We start from the raw sequence: 19,989 nt of genomic DNA, 5'->3' as shown, positions 1-19,989 counted from the left end.
AGCTACTAAACTAGAGCATGCTCTTGGGCATTTTAGAAATTGGACTAGGGCTTCTTAATGGTCTCCTGGAACACATGCCTAGAGACCACCTATGAAGCTGTAAGTTTGTATATAACAGTAGTCACCACTGTTCATACTAAGCTAACAACCACCAGGTCCTTTGTAAGCCTAGATGTGCAATCCAATCCAATTACGTCCTTGTGTGCCATGGACATGTATTAGGAGGGGATATATTTGTAAGTTTTCAGATGTTATGTAGGGGAGTATGTTAGTTTGGGCTTTACTGTCTGCCACTTTTTATCAGAGAAATGGGGCCAGACCTAGGGTGAATTTCTGATTTCCCATACATTGGTCAAAGTTAGGAATGGGCTCTGCTTAAATGGTCATCACACTTTTGTCTCTCTTCTGCACCAGCTAGACAAGTGTCAAATGTACAGACTTATTTCATTGGCCAGGAATCAAAGCTACACTCCCCACTGTACCACCAAGGCTACTCCGTCATTGCTGTGCCACTCTCAGTACTTTGCACACATAAGGGTTACTGTAGACAAACCGGAGAAACAGAGATTCACATCTACATCACTGTCTGTACTACAACCCTGAACTCTACCAGGCATAGCTAATTGATCTGCACAGACAGTACTAAGTCAGTTCTGAGGCCTCTACTGTTTGGAATATATTTCTCTAAAGTGCAAGCAAAAACTAAAGGTCTGTGGCTGACAAAGTTTGCTGATGACTGCAAACTGGGAGCAGTCATAGAATCTCCAAATGATGTCAACATCCTACAAGAGGATCTTACACAAACAAATAATTGGTGCCAAACTGATGGCTTTAAACTCAATGTAAAAAAATATAGCATTATTCCTTTTGGTAAAAGTGATGTTCCTGCTAACTACCACATCAGTAGCACCACCTTAAGTACACACTCAGTGGTTAGAGACCTGGGCACCCAGGTTGACAGCAACCTTACTTTTGACTACCATGTCCACAGTGGTAAGAAGGGCATTCTGTATTGCTTATCTCATAAGTAAGGGCATTGCCTCCAGAAAAAAAGGAAGTTATAACCTCCCAGTACTCTTCCTTCATCAGGCCAGTAATTGAGTAAAACACCCCTTTTGGTATGTTCTTTTCCAAGCACCTGCAATTGGAGGAACCGCAAAGGTTTCTCACAAGGAAAATTCAAGGTCTTCACCATCTGAGCTATGGGATCGTCTGAAATCACTGTCACTTTATTCTGTTTCATACATACTACTCAGAGGTGATCTCTGCCTTGCATATAAAGCAATCTCTGACCCTGCGTTATTGGAAATGCTTCATATCCGAAAGTTAAATGGTACACGGGTTACTCGCTCTAAAGATCTTAACTGGCATGTGACATTAATAAAACCTGCTGGAGGGACAGATTTATCTCCCAGAGGTTATCTCACCTTTGGAAAAGACTCCCACTTCATTTCAAACAGAGCACCTCATTCGCCCTCTTTAAACGCAATCTGGATGATTGGATGGGTGATCATAGGTTTACTCTGGGGGTGCCACCTGTGTCCCTCTTGGACAGGGGCAGTAGTTGTTGATCGTGGAAATAAGGGTAAGAACTTGGTAGGCTTGTAAGGGCCCTTGGGCCATAAGCCTAGTAACTTCATATCATCCTATGATCTTGGCTGTTTAGAGCTGTACATGACAATCCAATAGCATGTCATAAGGCTCGAATCTTGTACCCTGACACTAAAGTACAAACACCCTAACCACTAAGCCAAACCCAAGCTATCATTAATCACTTACAGGAAACTTAAATAGTAGTAGTTCAGCAGTAGACCTGCAGCTGCACAGACAGCACTAATTCACTAGCATACCTTTTACTACACCATGCCCAAAATTAATTCTCTCTCTCTCTCTCTCTATATATATATATATATATATATATATGTGTGTGTGTGTGTGTGTGTGTGTGTGTGTGTGTGTATATATATAGATATATATATATATATATATATATATATATATATATATATATATATATATATTTATATATATATATATATATATATATATATATACATACATATATATATACATATATATATATATATATATATATATATATATATATATATATATATGAGAAGGGGGCTCCATTTTTGATTAATCAGCAATCAGCACCCCCTTAGAAAAGTTCAAAGTAACACTGTGTTATGCAGTTTTTTGTGGTGTACCAGACTACATGTTCTTTCACATGTCCTGTCTGTAAACATCCTAGTTTGGCTTATATAGCAGAAAGCAGTGCACTTTCTGAAAACTACAATACATCGTCTAGACATAAAAGCAAAACAGAGATTCCAGCTGTTTAGCTGCTGAAAGTAATAGTCAAATGGCCTGCTTCGATGAATTCTTGTGCCTTCTGTGAAGCTTGGAGCAAACAAGGTCTATCAACAAGTAAAGGGAGGTAAGATTAAACATACAGGTCACATGTGTATGCAGCATAAGTGGTATACGTATTTATGAAGTAATGCAAGCAGGCTCATGTCAGAAGAAAAACATACATATATTTTTAACACAATATTACAGCTGTCATAAATCCATGCAAGTAATCTAATAACTTCTCCACAATGTTCTGCAACACTGTACTGTGGTAAATTAGGAAGAAAGTGGGTTGTTGCAACAGCTGACAGTCCTACTTCATCAGTGCATCTGGAAAAAAGACTGGTATAACCATGTTATCAGAAAACTGTAGTGTAAACAAGTGTTGGGAGTATTGTGATACTTTATGGTGAGTATGACACCTCAGTGCAGTTTTAGTGTTGCTTTTGTTCTTTGGAACAGCCTGCTTTGACATTTTAACTGTTACTGGGGATGTCTTCTGCCTTGTAAGTGTTTAGAAAGAGACCATATAAGAACTACTGCTGAGCTCTGCTAACTGAACATCCGCAGTACAATAGGGTTAAAATGACTTTCCAGGTAACAGAAGACTGCAGTGTTCCTCAGTGGAAATGATCTATCTCTATTGTACCCCCCACCCCAATATTCCATTGTTATTTCTCAGCAGGAGTGTTGAAAGAGAATCGCTCTGGCAGGGTCATACATGCTTTACAGTAGACTGATACTTGTGTGGGTTCCATTTTACTTCTGTATTCCTCACTGGACTGTCTCCAGTTCATTCATTCAGGGTTTTTTGTATTTCTTTTATTAGCTTCAGATTTGTAAGTGGTGAGGGTTGACGTGCTCTGAACATTATCTGTAGAAACAATGGTTGTAGTTGTGTGGTCATTTGAAGTGGAGGAAGACAGTAGAACTTGATTGCATTTTCACAATATTTATACAGTGGGATGTTAAATGGGGGGTAGCCACTGATCATTGTGAGGGGAAAAGTTTGCCAAACTTTTTTTTCATAAGAATGCATTTTATCCACAGGGTTGTTGTTAATGGAATAGCTGTATGTGTGTGTTGTCCAGCATTTATATTTTAAAGTTATGGCCTTTCTTCTTGAAGTAATGTAGTTGTGAAATTGTTGAAACTGTGAAGTCCAAAAATTAAAAATATTGGTCTGTTGCTTTTTTTTTTTGCTGTACTTTTATCTTACACATGCCAGCACTCTGTAGTTATGTTAAAACTAAAGGGAAAATTCACGACTGTATTTAGCTATTAATTTTCACTTGTGCGTCCACTGTACGGTTCTTCTTGATACATGTAATTAATTATGGAAATGAATTTGTTGACTTCAGTATTATCTTGTTTTTTAATAGTGGATACTCATGCAGGGATTTTTTCATAGCTTATATAACATATCACCATCCATTAGAGGTCTATTAATGCCTAAACTGCGTATTAGCTGTTTATATAAGTCACATTGCTCGTAATATTTGATCATTTGAAATACCAAGGCTGCGTTTCCAGAGCAGTATAGTGTAGTTAAAAACTACAGCAGCATTGCTCATGCAGGACGCAGTGGTGTTTCTAGTAATTTGTTAACTGGCGCAAGTTATAATGCACTGAGTACCCAGCTGTACTGATCAGGTCAGGAATATCACTTGTAGGCAGAAGTGTACAAATTAGAACCAGAAGGGAAACGTGAAGTACCCACCACTTACAAACCTTGGGCAACATCACATTTTGAGTACATCAAAGTATTGCTGTCTTAATTTCTGCTTGCCAGCTATACGTCATACATTCCCATTTTACACTCACAATTGCTTGTTAAAGTTTTTTTTTTTTTTTTTAATAGTGGCTGCCCACAGAATTGAAGTGTTACTTTCAAGATACTGTTGTAGGAAGTGTGGTAGGTAGGAGAAAAGTAGAAACAGTATTGCCTGTTTGTTATTAGAACAGGAAGAAATCAGGATTAAGCACTACAATGTCTTTATCTAAATAAAGCTTTCAGATGTTTGTTTCTTAAAGTGACCTTGGAATTGCATCCTTCACAGTAGTCAACAATGTTAAGAATATCTGTGCTGCTTTATAATATTCAAGCTTTATCTAATACTATTAAGAATCTGCATATGTTTAGTCCCTTGTTTTATTATGATGTTTTTTTATTTCTTGAATAAGTTCATGTCATTAAGCTGGGACTTGTGAGAAAAGGAAAAAGCAGCCCATATAATGGCAGCACACATCTCAACTGCCCAGATTTTTGCGTCCTGTTTTTTATAGAATCTTTGATTTTCTGACAATTTACTGAGGATTGAAGTCACTTCATATCTTTCATAAAATGCACCCTAACACAAATCCAAGTATTTTAGCAACTTTCAAAGTTTATAAAAGCAATATTTAAAATCTGTCCCTGTTTTTGTGCCTTTACCCCCGCCCCCATTATTTGAGGCTCTGTCCAGATTTCTTGTACTAAGAGTTTGAGAGGTATAGATGGCAGTCAACATATCTTTGAAACAAGCCAAAGAGATATGGTGCTTTCCTAATGGATCAGTTTGACTGCACTTGCAAGCCTTCTACTGACTGTTTTGTGTGAAAAAATACATTGAAAACTGAACTAGTTAGATAAGCGTTTACCAGATATAGGGAATGTCTCTGTATGCTCAGAAAGTAAATACAGTGGTTCTTTGGCTGCCTTGTATCTTAAATGTTTGTAAGACAGTTCACCTGTCCTCTGTTTTCATCATTTTTATGTAGCAGGTTCTGCTGTTTTCACTGTTTTGGAGACAAAAGAGAAAAAGAAGATTTGGAAAAGTAACTGTGTAAACCCATCCAGAGAGTTAAGAGAGAAAAAATGCATTGTTGACAGAGAAAACACAGATTTAAGTAATGAATGTTATCTTCTTGGACAACACGGTGACATCAAAAGCAGTGTTTTCCTCTCTGGTTTAGCCCAGTGGTATAGAAGGATAAAAACCTGACGGTGTCCCAGATTTACCCCATGGGTACTAAGGAGGTTGCATGAGGGGAGGATGAAACTGATCAGTTGATAGGCTCACCCATCCAGGGGTGGAGGGATGAAGGCGGGTGGGGTCACCTCATTGGTGACACTTGTAGGTATGTCACCCTACTGTAAACAGCCTCACATGCCCATGCTGCAAAGTAGCACAAGCAGACGGCTGCCGTGAGTGGTAACGTTGATACACCATCATGCAAGCAACCACTCTGGGAGGTGGACGTCTGCAGGAATGGCATGCTAGCCCACAACCTAATACCTGCCTCTTGCCTCAAAAGGAATAGGCTGAAGGGGCTTTTTAGTCCTGGAATAAATGGGAGCCATATGACTTTTGCCTTACCAGGTGAATTGACTGTTGTCCTGAAGGAGAAATGAGTGACTTAGTTGGGTGCAGGAAGAAAGAGCCATTGAACAAAAACCCTATGGGTTACCTTTTTCTGAAGCTATTGTGAAGAGACTAATGACCTTTTCCAAATCCCTTATGTAAACATAGCTGTAGTGGTTGTATCTGCTGAAACTAATGCTATCATGAAGCACAACAGTTTTGTTTTTTACAGTTTTGCAGGGAAAATACTGATGGATAGATTGTTGTATCCCACTGCCTAGAGGCACTCACTTCAGATGACTGTCCACAAAATAGATCGTGGACAGCAGAGACAGGATGTGTTTTAATTATGGGAATGGGTTTATGCATTCTGATCCGGAGTCTTGCTTTTGGACATCTTCCATTCCGTTCCGTTTCCCTGCTTAGCTCATGAATTTCAGTTTGGAGAAGTTAATTTTGAATTTTTATTTTTTCAGAACACATTGCATTGTTGCTGTTCCACGACTGAGTTTGTAATGTGTGTGTGTGTGTGTGTGTGTGTGTGTGTGTGTGTGTGTGTGTGTGTGTATATGTATAAATATATATATATATATATATATATATATATATATATATATATATATATACACACACATATATATGTATATACACATATATATGTATATATATATATATATATATATATATATATATATATATATATATATATATATATATATATATATATATATATATATATATATATATATATATATATATATATATATATATATATATATATATATATATATATATAATATATATATATATATATATATATATATATATATATATATATATATATATATATATATATATATATATATATATATATATATATAGCGCCACATTGAGGTGTAATATGTTCATTAATTTAGAGTCAAGTTTTAGGAAATATTACACAGTAATTACGGATATGCTATCACAAGGTGTGTTTTATTCACTACTCTGACGCACTGACTGAGATCCCATCGAAAATTCACAGTTATGTTAAACTGAATGTGTTCTTATAAGCTTTCTGGTCTCATATTAGGAAGTTGTGACATCAGCCAATCAGTGCTTTTACTGCAGATATTTTTGATGTCATTTAACAAAAACCAGGACATTGCATTAGCTAAGTGTCTGCCAGTAACACTCAATACTACTTGTTTTGTTTCTTATAGTGGAGTAATGAGTACACCAGTGACGTGCTTCAAACGTATAGAGAAGGTTGGAAGAGTAATGGATGTCCTGAATGATGCACGTACCAACCATAATGGTTTCCCTGTAGTTGAAGATGTACGTGACGATAATCAGGTAGGTCCAGGCACAGAAGTACTACTATTAATTACTTAGACATGCACCTGCATATACTGGAGATGATGTTTCAAGTTATTTATTTTATTTATAATTTATTTACTGTTTGTTGACCAGGAAAGTCAGACTGAGCACATGCCTTTTTCAGTGTAGTCTCAGGGGGAAAAGCCCCAAACAGAATAAAGATTGGTACAAACAGCAAGTTATACAATACATAAGCTTATATAGCAGGTATAAATTTATTATTATGTAAATTTATACACTATAGGTGCAGTGATGTACTGACTCTGATTGCTGCACAATACAATGGTACTGCAGCGTACACTAACGCAGTGCAGTATATTATAACATCTCTGCATCATGTTATAGTATAGTTTGGCATAGTACACTATTACATATCATAACACACAGCAGTGTATCACTGCAATGTCGTGCTGTGCACCACAACTGCACAAGGAACTGCAGCACACGCATTACCTCTCCCACACCTTGTAAGTGACTGCAGAGTGTTATAGGTTCATAAGTTCATAGGCACTTATTAGGCACACAGCAAGTGACTGCAGCGTTTTGCAGGTGCACAAGTTCTTAGGTACTTACTAGGCACATTGTAAGTGACTGCAGCGTGTTACAGGTTCACAAATTCATAGGTACTACCTAGGCACATTGTAAGTGATTGCAGTGTGTTATAGGTTCACAAGTTCATAGGTACTACCTAGGCACATTGTAAGTGACTGCAGCGTGTTACAGGATCGTAAGTTCATAGGTACTTACTAGGCACATTGTAAGTGACTACAGCGTGTTATAGGTTCACAAATTCATAGGTACTACCTAGGCACATTGTAAGTGATTGCAGTGTGTTATAGGTTCACAAGTTCATAGGTACTACCTAGGCACATTGTAAGTGACTGCAGCGTGTTACAGGATCGTAAGTTCATAGGTACTTACTAGGCACATTGTAAGTGACTACAGAGTGTTATAGGTTCACAAATTCATAGGTACTTACTAGGCACATTGTAAGTGACTGCAGAGTGTTACAGGTTCATAAGTTCATAGGTACTACCTAGGCACATTGTAAGTGACTGCAGCGTGTTACAGGATCGTAAGTTCATAGGTACTTACTAGGCACATTGTAAGGGATTGCAGTGTGTTATAGGTTCACAAGTTCATAGGTACTTACTAGGCACATTGTAAGTGACTGCAGCGTGTTACAGGATCGTAAGTTCATAGGTACTTACTAGGCACATTGTAAGTGACTGCAGCGTGTTATAGGTTCACAAATTCATAGGTACTTACTAGGCACATTGTAAGTGACTGCAGCGTGTTATAGGTTCACAAATTCATAGGTACTTACTAGGCACATTGTAAGTGACTGCAGAGTGTTACAGGTTCATACGTTCATAGGTACTACCTAGGCACATTGTAAGTGACTGCAGCGTGTTATAGGTTCACAAATTCATAGGTACTTACTAGGCACATTGTAAGTGACTGCAGCGTGTTATAGGTTCACAAATTCATAGGTACTTACTAGGCACATTGTAAGTGACTGCAGAGTGTTACAGGTTCATACGTTCATAGGTACTACCTAGGCACATTGTAAGTGACTGCAGCGTGTTACAGGATCGTAAGTTCATAGGTACTTACTAGGCACATTGTAAGTGACTGTAGCTTGTTACAGGTGCACAAGTGACTGCAGTGTGTTACAGGATCGTAAGTTCATAGGTACTTAATAGGCACATTTTAAGTGACTGCAGTGTCTAACAGGATCGTAAGTTCATAGGTACTTACTTTATCACATTGTAAGTGATTGCAGTGTGTTATAGGTTCACAAGTTCGTAGGTACTTACTAGGCACATTGTAAGTGACTGCATAGGTTTGTAAGTTCATAGGTACTTACTAGGCACATTATCAGTGACTGCAGTATGTTATAGTATCGCAAGTTCATAGGAGCTTACTAGGCGCATTATAAGTGACTGCAGCTTGTTACAGGTGCACAGGTTCATAGGTACTTACTAGGCACATTGTAAGTGACTGCAGTGTGTTATAGGTTCTCAAGTTCATCGGTACTAGGCACATTATAAGTGACTGCAGCTTGTTACAGGTGCACAGGTTCATAGGTGCTTACTAGGCACATTGTAAGTGACTGCAGTGTGTTATAGGTTCACAAGTTCATCGGTGCTTACTAGGCACATTGTAAGTGACTGCATAGATTTGTAAGTTCATAGGTAATTATTAGGCATATTGTAAGTGACTGCAGCGTGTTATAGTATCACAAGATCTGAAGTAGGAGATTCATTTGTCTGCAACCTGTGGGTTATGGATCCGATATCGGATCCGAACCGGCATGGTTTACCAGCTATGGATCCAAGCTCTCAGCTCCTCCCCTCACCCATAATGCCCTGCTCTACCCTCATGACCTCAGATCTCGTTTGCCGCGCTGGTGACCAGATTGTGTTCCATAAGCTCTTCAGCTAAGTGTAGTTTTTTTAGTCTTAAAGTGCTAATTTTTGAAGTTTTGTGTGAAAGTTGTGTGGAAGTGTAGGTTTCCCTATCTTTTAATTATACATGTTAAGTTGTCTATCTCGCCTTCATTCTTGCTGGATGGGTTCGGAGCCGACCTCGGCTCCGACTCGGCCACTCTAAAAGCTCGAGAGTTGGTTCCACCGGCTCGAGGCTCCCCTTATATCCCACAATGCTAGGCGAGAGTTACCTCAGATCTCGTTTGCCGCTACAGCTTCGAGGTTGGTTGTTTCTACCGGTTCCTGGTGAGTGTTAATTTTTCTTGTAAAAATTACTCTTTAAAACCCCTTTTAAGTTAATATTTTTTCTTAGTTAGTGTAGATTAGAAAACTTTATTCCCGACCCTAAATTTTTCCGTTTTCTTTCCCAAAGAACCTTTGGTTCTTCCATTGGGCCCTTAGGCCTTCCCTTCCCTAGTGGAGTGTTTGTGTTTCTTGTAGTTTATTCTAGTTTAGTGTATTTTAAATACTAGTATTACTACTAAATTTATTGTTTTTTCCTGACAAGGTATAACTTGTGTGTTTGGGTGAGTGTTTGTGTACACCTGTCAGTCAGGAAAATGTCTAAAGAAGCAAAGGTCTCCGGATTCAAGAAGTGTGATGCGTGCTGTCAGAAAATGTCTCTGACAGATGCTCACACTTCTTGTGTCTATTGTCTGGGGCCTTTGCACCTGCAGGACTCCTGTGCTGTGTGCCATGGCTTCAGCCCCAGGGTCCTGCAGGAAAGAAAAAACAAATTAATTCTTAGAGGCTTACTGAAGCCAGAGGATTCCCTGTCAGTTTCAACAGGGAAGCCCTCTAAGGCATCGAGGTCTTCGGCTCCGGCTTCTGAGCCGAGACCTCAGGTTGCTCAACCTTTGCCTTTATCGGCTCCGGCTGGAGCCGATAAGTCTCAGTCCACAGTTTCTGTGGCTCCTCGCTCGGCGGGCGAGGTTATTGAGGTTCCGTGTCGGCTCTGACCAGACCTTGAGCCGACAACTAGGAAGAGGTCTAGGTCACCATCTCTTGGCTCCGTTCATTCGGCTCCAGGATCTCCCCTGCTGTCTGAACGGAGCCAAAGGTCTCATTCCTCTAGGTCATCGAGACTGTCCGATCATGACCTTCAGAGGGTAGTGAGTCGACTACTTAAGTCCGAGGCACTAGCCCAGATGCTTCAGAGCCCGACTCATCAGTCGATGCCTGCCCCGGTCCATCAACTTTTTCCTCCTTCGACTCTCTTGAGTTCGGAGCCGGGTCGCGTCGGAACCGAGACTGTGATTACTTCGGGCCGAGACAATTGTCTTCGGCTCCGTCGTCGGCTCCGTTTTCTTCTTTGGAAGAATCTCGGCGCCGGACTTCCCTCGTCGGCTCCGAGGGGGTGAGTGGCATCGGACCCTTGTCCGACCCCCCCCCTCTCCCTCTCGGGGCTTCGGCGCTGGTGAGTTCGGCTCCGACATCGACCTCGGAGCCATCACTGTCGGTGCCGAGGGGTTCTTAGCTCCTCGGGCGGGGACCTCTGGCTCTCCCTGAGAGGGGGGCATTCCAGGTCATGCGGCGTGTGTTAGAGCCTGGCTCTACTCCACAGTCGGCTCCGTCCGCCTCCCTCTATGCTGCCTCAGGGTAAGTCGACTCACTCCCTCATCCCGGACCGCAGAGAGCCAGCTCCTCAGGAGCCCCCTGTGGGGATTTCATCCTCTTCCGAGGCCTCTCCTGATTTGGCAGAAGAGCCCCCTCGGAAGAGGAAGTGCAAGAGGAAACACATTGACTCACCTGAGTTTATCACGTCAGACACAGATTTGGATGATTCTGAGGGTTCGAGCCGTTCCCCTTCTGAAGATGTCTCATTTGCAGACATTCTGGAGATCCTGAAACAGAGGGGAAATTGGCCAGCCCTCAACCCTTCGGAGGACGAATCTGTGTATCTTGAGGCAGTTGCCTCTCGTCCTTCCACCTCCTGGGTGTCCCTCCCTTGACCCCCTCATGCAGGTGGTTGCTAAGAAGGCATGGACGGCTCCTGATTCAGTGGACCCCACTCCCAGGAGACCCTCTAAGTTCATCACAGCTCCATCAGACAAGCAATTTTTATCAAAAGGAGTTTCTGTGGATGCTATGGTGGTAGCTGCTGCCACAAAGAAGGAACTGGCTGATCCTTCAGTACCTGTCCATCCACCTAACAAGGAATCTAGGTCCATGGATAGGTACAGGAAGCGGATGTTCTCCTCAGCGACATTTACCATGCGTTCGCTGAACTACCTGTGCCATTTCACTCGTCTTCAAAGGGACTTGATCAAGGAAGCGAGTGAAATGTTAAAGGATCCTACAGCTGCGGGTTTCCAAGAAAAGATGAACACGCAGCTGGCTACCCTTAATTCCATTTCCAACTCCTCCATGCGCCTCCTCTCTTACGCGGCCGATGGAGCGAGCAGAGCCGCAGGGACAGGTGTAGCCTTACGTAGGCACGCCTGGATGCGGCTATGCAATTTTGCGGACCCTTTCAAGACGTCTTTCACGAACTCCCCTTTTGATGGATCATCTCTCTTTGGTCCTCAAGTGAAAGAAACCCTGACTAGGTGCGAGACTGATGGCAAGACCCTTTCTGCCGTCGAGTCCGTTTTCGACTCCTTCTAGGCCTTACCCCAAAGGCCAGAAGGGTGGGAAGATGTGGTTCCGTAAACAATCTCAAGGGACTTCGCCTGGCGACAGAGTCGTTTTCCTACCAAAGGCAGAGGTGGGAATAACAATGGTAGACGTCGCCCTAGGGGCAGGGGGGGTCCGCAGAACCAGGGCAATCGGGAAGCCTTTCCTGACAATCCCTTTCAGCATCCCTGAGGTGTTGCCCGACTGCCCATCTTCGGGGGCAGTCGGGGGAAGATTGTCACTGTACCCAGAAGCCTGGCTATCCCTGACTCAAGACAAATGGGTACAGTCCATAATTTCCGAAGGCTATTCTATCCCCTTTCTTCGTTTTCCAAATCAGTCAAAAAAATCCCTTCCAGATGTTCCACCCGCTCAAAGGGATATAGCAGCTTTGGAAATTTCAAAACTGCTTGCAAAAAGAGCAATTCAGCCAGTGCCAGCAGACCAACAAGGATCCGGAATCTACTCAGGTTCTTTTTAGTTCCAAAGAAAACAGGGGACTGGAGACCGATTTTGGATCTCAGTGTCTTGAACAAATCAGTCAAGAAAACAAGATTTCGGATGGTCACGCTGCAATCCATTCTTCCCCTTTTGGGCAAAGGAAACTGGATGTGCTCTATAGACCTTCGGGATGCGTACTATCACATAAAATGAACAGGCGCTCCAGAAGATTCCTCCGCTTCAGGCTGGGAACCAGTCATTTTCAGTTCAGGGCCCTGCCCTTTGGTCTCACCACTGCCCCCCGGGTGTTTACCAAATGCATGGCAGTGGTAGCTTCTCACCTGAGGCGACAAGGATTCCAGGTGTTTCCATATTTGGACGACTGGCTTCTCACAGCTCCCACCAAGCATCTCCTTCTGATGGCCAGAGATTATACTTTTCGCATTTGTCAAAACTGGGTATTTCAATAAATTGCGAAAAGTCTGTTTTGTCGCCTTGTCGTACTATTACCTACATAGGCAAATCTAGATACTATAAACATGTCTGCAAGGCTAACTCACCAAAGGATATCAGACATTCACAAATTGGTGTCACTTCTTCTCAACAACAACAGAGTCAAAGCCAGGTTAGTTCTAAAGGTGTTGGGAATCATGGCAGCGGCCATACCTCTCCTTCCATTGGCCAGATACCACATGCGGATCCTTCAGTGGATGCTTTTACTCAATGGTCATACCAGGAACTTCCAATGTCTCACACCATTATGATCACGCAAGCGTGCAAAAGCATCTCATGTGGTGGATGTCTTCCCCAGCTCCTGTCGGGAAGACCATTTGTTCCACCTCCTCCGGTTGCTACTCTGACAACGGATGCCTCCCTGATCGGGTGGGGGGGGCATTATCAGGGCAGGACAGTCCAGGGCACATGGCAACCAAACGAATGCCACTTGCACATAAATGTTCTGGAGATGAGAGCAGTGCTTTTAGCGTTGCAAGCCCTTCAAGACTCTCTTCCCTTGGGAACAATTGCAATCCAGACAGACAATATGTCTGTAGTGTGGTACATCAACAAACAAGGCGGAACCAGATCATACCCCTGTGTCGAGAAGCACTCAGACTGTGGCAATGGGCGATTTCTTCTCAGCGTTTTCTGATAGCAACGCACATCCCGGAAGTCCAATCACATTGCGGACAAGTTGAGCAGAGCTATACTCATGCCTCACGAGTGGTCTCTGAAAGACTCTGTAGTGAGAGAAATTTTTCTCAAGTGGGGTCAGCCTTGCTGCAATCTTTTTGCTACTCCCCAAAACAGCAAGTGCAGAGAATATTTCACTCTATTCCCTTTACCAGGCCAACCCAGCAGAGACGCTCTAGTCCAAGTTTGGCCCGGGGACTTCTGTATGCATTTCCTCCTTTCCCACTGATCTCTCAAGTAATACAGAAAGCTATCGCTCAGAAGGCCTCATTGATCCTCATTGCTCCTTACTGGCCTCGACAAGTGTGGTTCCCCTTTCTACATCGATTTCTTTTGGGCGACCGTGGAATCTGGACCTAGTTCCAGATCTTTTGATCCACCAGTCGGGTCAGTTTCATCGCTCCCTCCCTCTCTGAACCTCACTGCTTGGTTCCTCCAGTTCCAACCGTAGCCAGGCTTCCTCAATTATCTCACTCTGTTAGAGATATATTGATAGCTTCCCATAAATCTTCCACTCGAAAGATTTATTTGAGTAAGTGGAAACGCTTCTCATATTGGGCACAAGGAAAGGACATAGATCCTTTCACCGCTTCCATCCAACTAGTCCTTGATTTTCTAGCTGAACTCTTCCATGCAGGTTCATCTCCATCTACACTTAAGGTTCAATTGGCAGCTATTTCTAACTTCCATGTGGGTATTTCTGAATCTGCCCTAATGTCCCACAAACTTTGCAAAGCCTTTTTGAAAGGAGTTTTTCTTCTCAGACCTCCTATAAGAAATCCTCCTTCTCCTTGGGACCTAAATTTAGTTCTTGCTTCTTTGATTCTTTCCCCTTTCGAACCTGCAGCTTCCTGTTCCTTGAAATTATTATCATGGAAAACTCTCTTTCTGGTGGCTATCACATCAGCTAGAAGAGTTTCAGAACTTCAAGCACTCCGTTGTCATCCTCCTTATCTTTTGTTCCATAAGGACAGAGTATCCTTATGAACTAACCCGTCCTTTTTGCCTAAGGTGGTTTCAACATCAAATCTAAACCAAAGCATTGACCTCCTGTCTTTTTCCAGAGTATTCCAATAGGTCTGAACAAAAATTACACTGCCTGGATGTTCATCGTCAATTAAGGTACTACTTGGATAGAACAAAACAATTCAGAAAATCTGATCAGCTGTTTGTCTCCTATGCGGAAAGCAGAAAGGGACTTTCAGTTTCAAAGGTATCATTATCCAGATGGCTAACATCTTTGATTTCCCTGGTATATGAAATTAGACAACAAAATTGCCTAATAAACCTAAAGCCCATTCCACCAGAGCTTTGGCTACTTCTTTAGCCTTCCAAGACAGACTGCCTATTGACACCATTTGTGCAGCGGCTACTTGGGCTACTCCTCACACTTTTATTTCTCATTATAAGTTGGATTTAGCTTCTAGGCATAGAGCTAACTTTGGTTCCACTGCTCTCAGGAGTCTGTTCCGTTAGGCCACCCGGGACAAGGTGCTAGGGACGGTCCCATCCAGCAAGAATGAAGGCGAGATAGACAACTTAACATATAGAAGTTATGTTCTTACCATAACGTTCCATGTTAGTTGTCTTCTTCGCCTTCTTCTTCGTCCCACCCTCCTTCCCCCTGGCCTGGACAGACCTAGAGGAGTTGTGATCGTGACCTCTCTTTCTACCACCTCTTTCTTAGTCATATGCTATTATGCATATTTCTTGGTTCAGGATGTAGGTCACCCTTCTTTCTTCCTGTTGTTAGAGGTGGATTCTGTTTTACAGTTATACTGTTACTGTTATAAGCTGGGATTAGCTTACAAACGAGATCTGAGGTAACTCTCGCCTAGCATTGTGGGATATAAGGGGAGCCTCGAGCCGGTGGAACCAACTCTCGAGCTTTTAGAGTGGCCGAGTCGGAGCCGAGGTCGGCTCCGAACCCATCCAGCAAGTAGAAGGCGAGAAGAAGACAACTAACATGGAACGTTATGGTAAGAACATAACTTCTATTTTCAGTGTTTTAAAATTTAATTTTACTTATCCCTCCCCTCGCTGGTAGCGTAGTGTGTGTTTGGGCCTGTTGAGTGGTTTTGTTACTTTACTTTAACTCTAGTTTAAGTAACTTTTTTGCTTTTGGGATTTCTGAACAACCCAAAGCTGTGTTCTCCAAGTGCTCCGAGTGTGGCCATAAGCTTTCCCCGGCTGATGGCCACACTCGGTGTGTTAGATGCCTTGGGGTTGAACACCTCACTTCTGGATGTTCCATTTGTGCAGGGTTCAACCCCAGGGCATTGAAGGAGCGGAGGTCCAAGCTTGTCTTGGCGGGTCTTTTGCCACCGGACTCGGCTCCGGCCACCGCTCCTTCGGGGGTAACCGTTTCTACGGTTGTCTCCTCTCCGGCTCCCCCTCCTCCTCCTGGGACTCAACCTCCCTGTAGTGGTTCAGAGGAGAGGGAAGCTAGAAAGAAGGACCAGAGGGAGAAGCACCATAAGCGGCGGGCCGAGACCTCTGTTTCGGCCCCGCCAGCCAAGCGGGCTTCTCCTCCGGCCTCCTTGTCTGCTGGCTCTCCCCTCCTCGGCTCCGGTCTCCAGTGTGTTTTTCACCGGGACCTGAGGAGGAGGAGACCCGATCTCCGTCGAGGCTATCGAGGAGGCACTCAAGGCCTACCTCGGTAGCCTCGTCGAGATCAACTTATAGCCTGTCAGACGCTGATCTGGACCGGATGATGAGAAGGTTCATCCAGGCCCAGATGCAGATGGGAGTGCTCTTGCCCCCCCCCTCTGGGGGGGAGCTCGACCCCTTTTTTCAAGCCAATTGCTCCTTCTCCGACCCGCTACCCGGGTTCGGAGCAGTTGGAGCCGAGCAGCTTTGGAGCCGGGGGGTGGGTCGGCGCCGATAGTACTTGGTACTTTGGGTCCGACCCTGCCCTCGAGTGCTTCGGATCCGACCTCTCGGAGCCTGGATCCGAGCTTCGGATCCGGGGGGATCAGTGCTCCTTCGGCGCTGTCTGTGTCGGAGCGCACTGTCCCTTCGGATCCGAGAGCTTCGGCGCCGGCTCCGATCCACTCCTCGGATCCGAGGGGGAGCCGATTGTTGGATCCTTTGGTCGTGGTCGGCTCCCCTTCGGCTTTTGATGTAGTGGAGAGGGCCCTGTTGAGGGTCTCCGGACCCCCGGCACTTGCTTCGTCTCCGTCCCGCGCTCCCTCTGCACTGGGTCAGGCTTCCACCATCCGGCCCTTGGGACAGCCCGCTCCTGTGCCCCAAGCTGTTCCCCTGGAACAGGTTACTGTTTGCGAGGAGTCCTCTGACAGCCCCCCGGAGGATGTTCCCCGCAAACATACGTGCAAAAGGAGGCACATTGACTCCCCCGAGTCTCTCACAGAAGACACGGATTTGGAGGAAGGGGAAGGCTCCCCACGGTCACCCCCCGAGGATGTCTCATTTGGAGACATCATGGAAATGCTCCGCATAAGGGGGGGTGGTCTGCCCCCAAGTCTTCCTCGGACGAGTCCGTGTTCTTGGAGGCATTTGAAGTGGGCCCGTCTACCTCTTGGGTGTCCCCTCCTGCCGACCCCCTGGTGGACCTCATTACCACCAGGGCGTGGAAGGAACCGGACACCGTGGAGCCAATTCCAAAAAGGCCCGACCGTATTCTCAGTCCCCCGGCTGACCGTGCCCATTGGAGTAAGGGGCCTCCGGTAGATGCCATGTTGACGGCGGCCACCAAGAGGGAACTTGCTCAGGAGAGTCCCTCAGTCCATCCCCCGAGCAAGGACTCTCGGATGATGGACCGCTTGGGGAAGCGGATGTTTAGTTCAGCGACCTTCTCTGTGAGAGCGCTGAACTACCTGGCACACGTGATTAGGATGCAGCGCGATCTTATTAAAGAATATGCTGCATCCCCCCCAGAGTCCATGTCGGAGGAGGACAAAGTGCTGCACTCCACCCGCATGGCCACTCTTAGGTCCGTCACCAATACCTCTATGCGGCTACTGTCCCATGCTACGGAAGGTGCCGCTAGAGCCGCAGGGGCAGGCCTAGTTACTAGACGTCAGGCCTGGCTCCGTCATTGCGATTTCTCAGAGCCCTTCAAGGCGTCATTCGCGAACGCCCCCTTCGATGGTTCTGCCCTCTTTGGCAAAACTGTTCGCGACACTTTGACCCAGAGCGGGACGGACGGGAAGACGCTGTCTGCCGTCGGAATCCGCTTCTCTGCACCCCAGAGGCCCTATTCTAGGAACCAAAAGGGACAGAAGAAGATGTGGTTCCGGAAGTCGCAGCAATCTCAGCCTGCTCCGGACAACCAGTCCTTCCGTGGCAGAGGAGGACAGGGAGGACGCCGCCCTAGGGGCAGAGGGGCTCCCAGGAACTTCGGGTCCAGAGAACCCTTCTCTGAACGGCCCGCGCAGCAGCCCTGAGGGGTTGCCCGGCTGCTCCACACTGGAGGCAGTCGGGGGACGTTTTTCGGAGCACCTAGCGGCATGGGAGTCAATAACATCAGACCGCTGGGTCCTCCAGATCATATCCAGAGGATACCGTATACCCTTTCTTCACTTGCCAAAATTGAAGTCCCTCCCCGACGTTCCACCCGGTCAGTGGGAGGCCGCTTTGGCAGAAATTGGACATCTGCTAAAGAAAAGAGCCATCCAGCCCGTCCCCCCAGACCAGATCGGATCAGGGTTCTACTCCAGGTTCTTTTTAGTGCCAAAAAAGACGGGGGATCTAAGACCAATTTTAGACCTTTCACTCTTGAACCTGGCAGTCCCCAAGGAGAAGTTCCGAATGGTCACGTTGCAGTCTATTCTCCCCCTTCTGGGAGAAAATCACTGGATGTGCTCCATAGACCTCAAGGATGCGTACTACCACATACTAATGGACAGGCGCTCCAGGAGGTTTCTCCGCTTCCGGCTGGGAGCCAGTCACTACCAATTCGGGTCCTTCCCTTTGGTCTCATCACAGCCCCAGGGTGTTCACCAAAGTATTAGCAGTGGTAGCGGCCCACCTGAGGCTTCAGGGGGTACAGGTCTTTCCCTACCTGGACGACTGGCTTCTCACTGCCCCAACAAGGCATCTACTACTATTGGCGAGACTCCTGTCTCCCTCTTGCTCCCGTCTGGGCATCACAATAAACAAAAAAATCCAACCTAGCACCCACGCAGTTCATAGATTTTATAGGTGCCAGGTTAGACACAAGGAGATTAAAAGCCTTCCTCACTGCGGACAGAGTTCAAAATCTGCAATTCCAGGTGCGGGCCATTCTCCACTCAAGCTCAGTTCCGGCGGAGTTGGTCCTGAGGGCCCTAGGGTCCATGGCGGCAGCAATAGCGCTTCTTCCTCTCGCCAGGTTCAATATGCGCATCCTTCAATGGACACTCCTAGTTCAGTGGTCGTATCTTGCTCTTCCTATGCATCATCCCATTGCGATCAGCAAGGCTTGCAAGCGATCCCTCCTGTGGTGGCTACACTCTCCAGATCTCCACGGAGGCCGCCCATTTTGTGCTTCTCCCCCTCTCGCCACGGTGACCATGGATGCCTCCCGCCTCGGGTGGGGGGGGCATTTTGCAGGCCGGACGGTCCAGGGCACGTGGAACGATTCAGAGACCTTACTGCATATCAACGTTCTAGAGATGAGAGCAGTGCTCTTAGCGTTGCTAGCACTTCAGGCCTTTCTTCCCTTGGGAACAATTGCGATTCAATCGGACAACATGTCGGTTGTCTGGTATATCAACAAACAAGGAGGAACCAGGTCTTACCCTCTTTGTCGAGAAGCCATGAGAGTGTGGGAATGGGCAATCTCCACCAACCGCTTTCTCATAGCAACGCATATTCCGGGTCGATCCAACATCCTGGCAGACAAACTCAGTCGCACCATTCTCACCCCTTACGAGTGGTCTCTCAATGCTCAGGTAGCGGAACGCATCTTCGCACGGTGGGGAACTCCTTGTTGCGATCCTTTTGCCTCTCCCTCAAACACCAAGTGCGACAGTTTTTTCGCTCTGATACCTCCTCCCGGAGGTTCCCCAAGAGACGCTCTGGTGCATGCTTGGCCACCCGGTCTTCTTTATGCTTATCCCCCCTTGCCTCTGATGCTCCAAGTTCTTCAAAAAGCCTCTCGGTTGGGGTGCAGAATGATTCTCATTGCTCCATTTTGGCCTCGACAGATCTGGTTCCCCTTCCTAAGGTCTCACTCAGTGAATCCTCCT

The 19,989-nt window shown here is 45.2% G+C and overlaps 1 protein-coding gene across 1 annotated transcript in view; it reads left to right on the top strand.

Moving 5' to 3' along the window:
- Positions 1 to 19,989, top strand: part of CLCN7 (chloride voltage-gated channel 7) — a 1,228,907-nt gene that overhangs the window by 1,039,895 nt on the left and 169,023 nt on the right. The window contains exon 21 of the mRNA XM_044089120.1: positions 6,902 to 7,034. Within this exon, the coding sequence (XP_043945055.1) occupies positions 6,902 to 7,034 (133 nt within the window). The remainder of the gene's footprint in view (positions 1 to 6,901; positions 7,035 to 19,989) is intronic.

The sequence above is a fragment of the Protopterus annectens genome, chromosome 12.part0 (genome assembly GCF_019279795.1).
Source record: "Protopterus annectens isolate FY-2018-M chromosome 12.part0, PAN1.0, whole genome shotgun sequence".
Taxonomy (NCBI): Eukaryota; Metazoa; Chordata; order Ceratodontiformes; family Protopteridae; genus Protopterus; species Protopterus annectens.
This window is presented reverse-complemented; position numbering and strand designations above follow the sequence as displayed.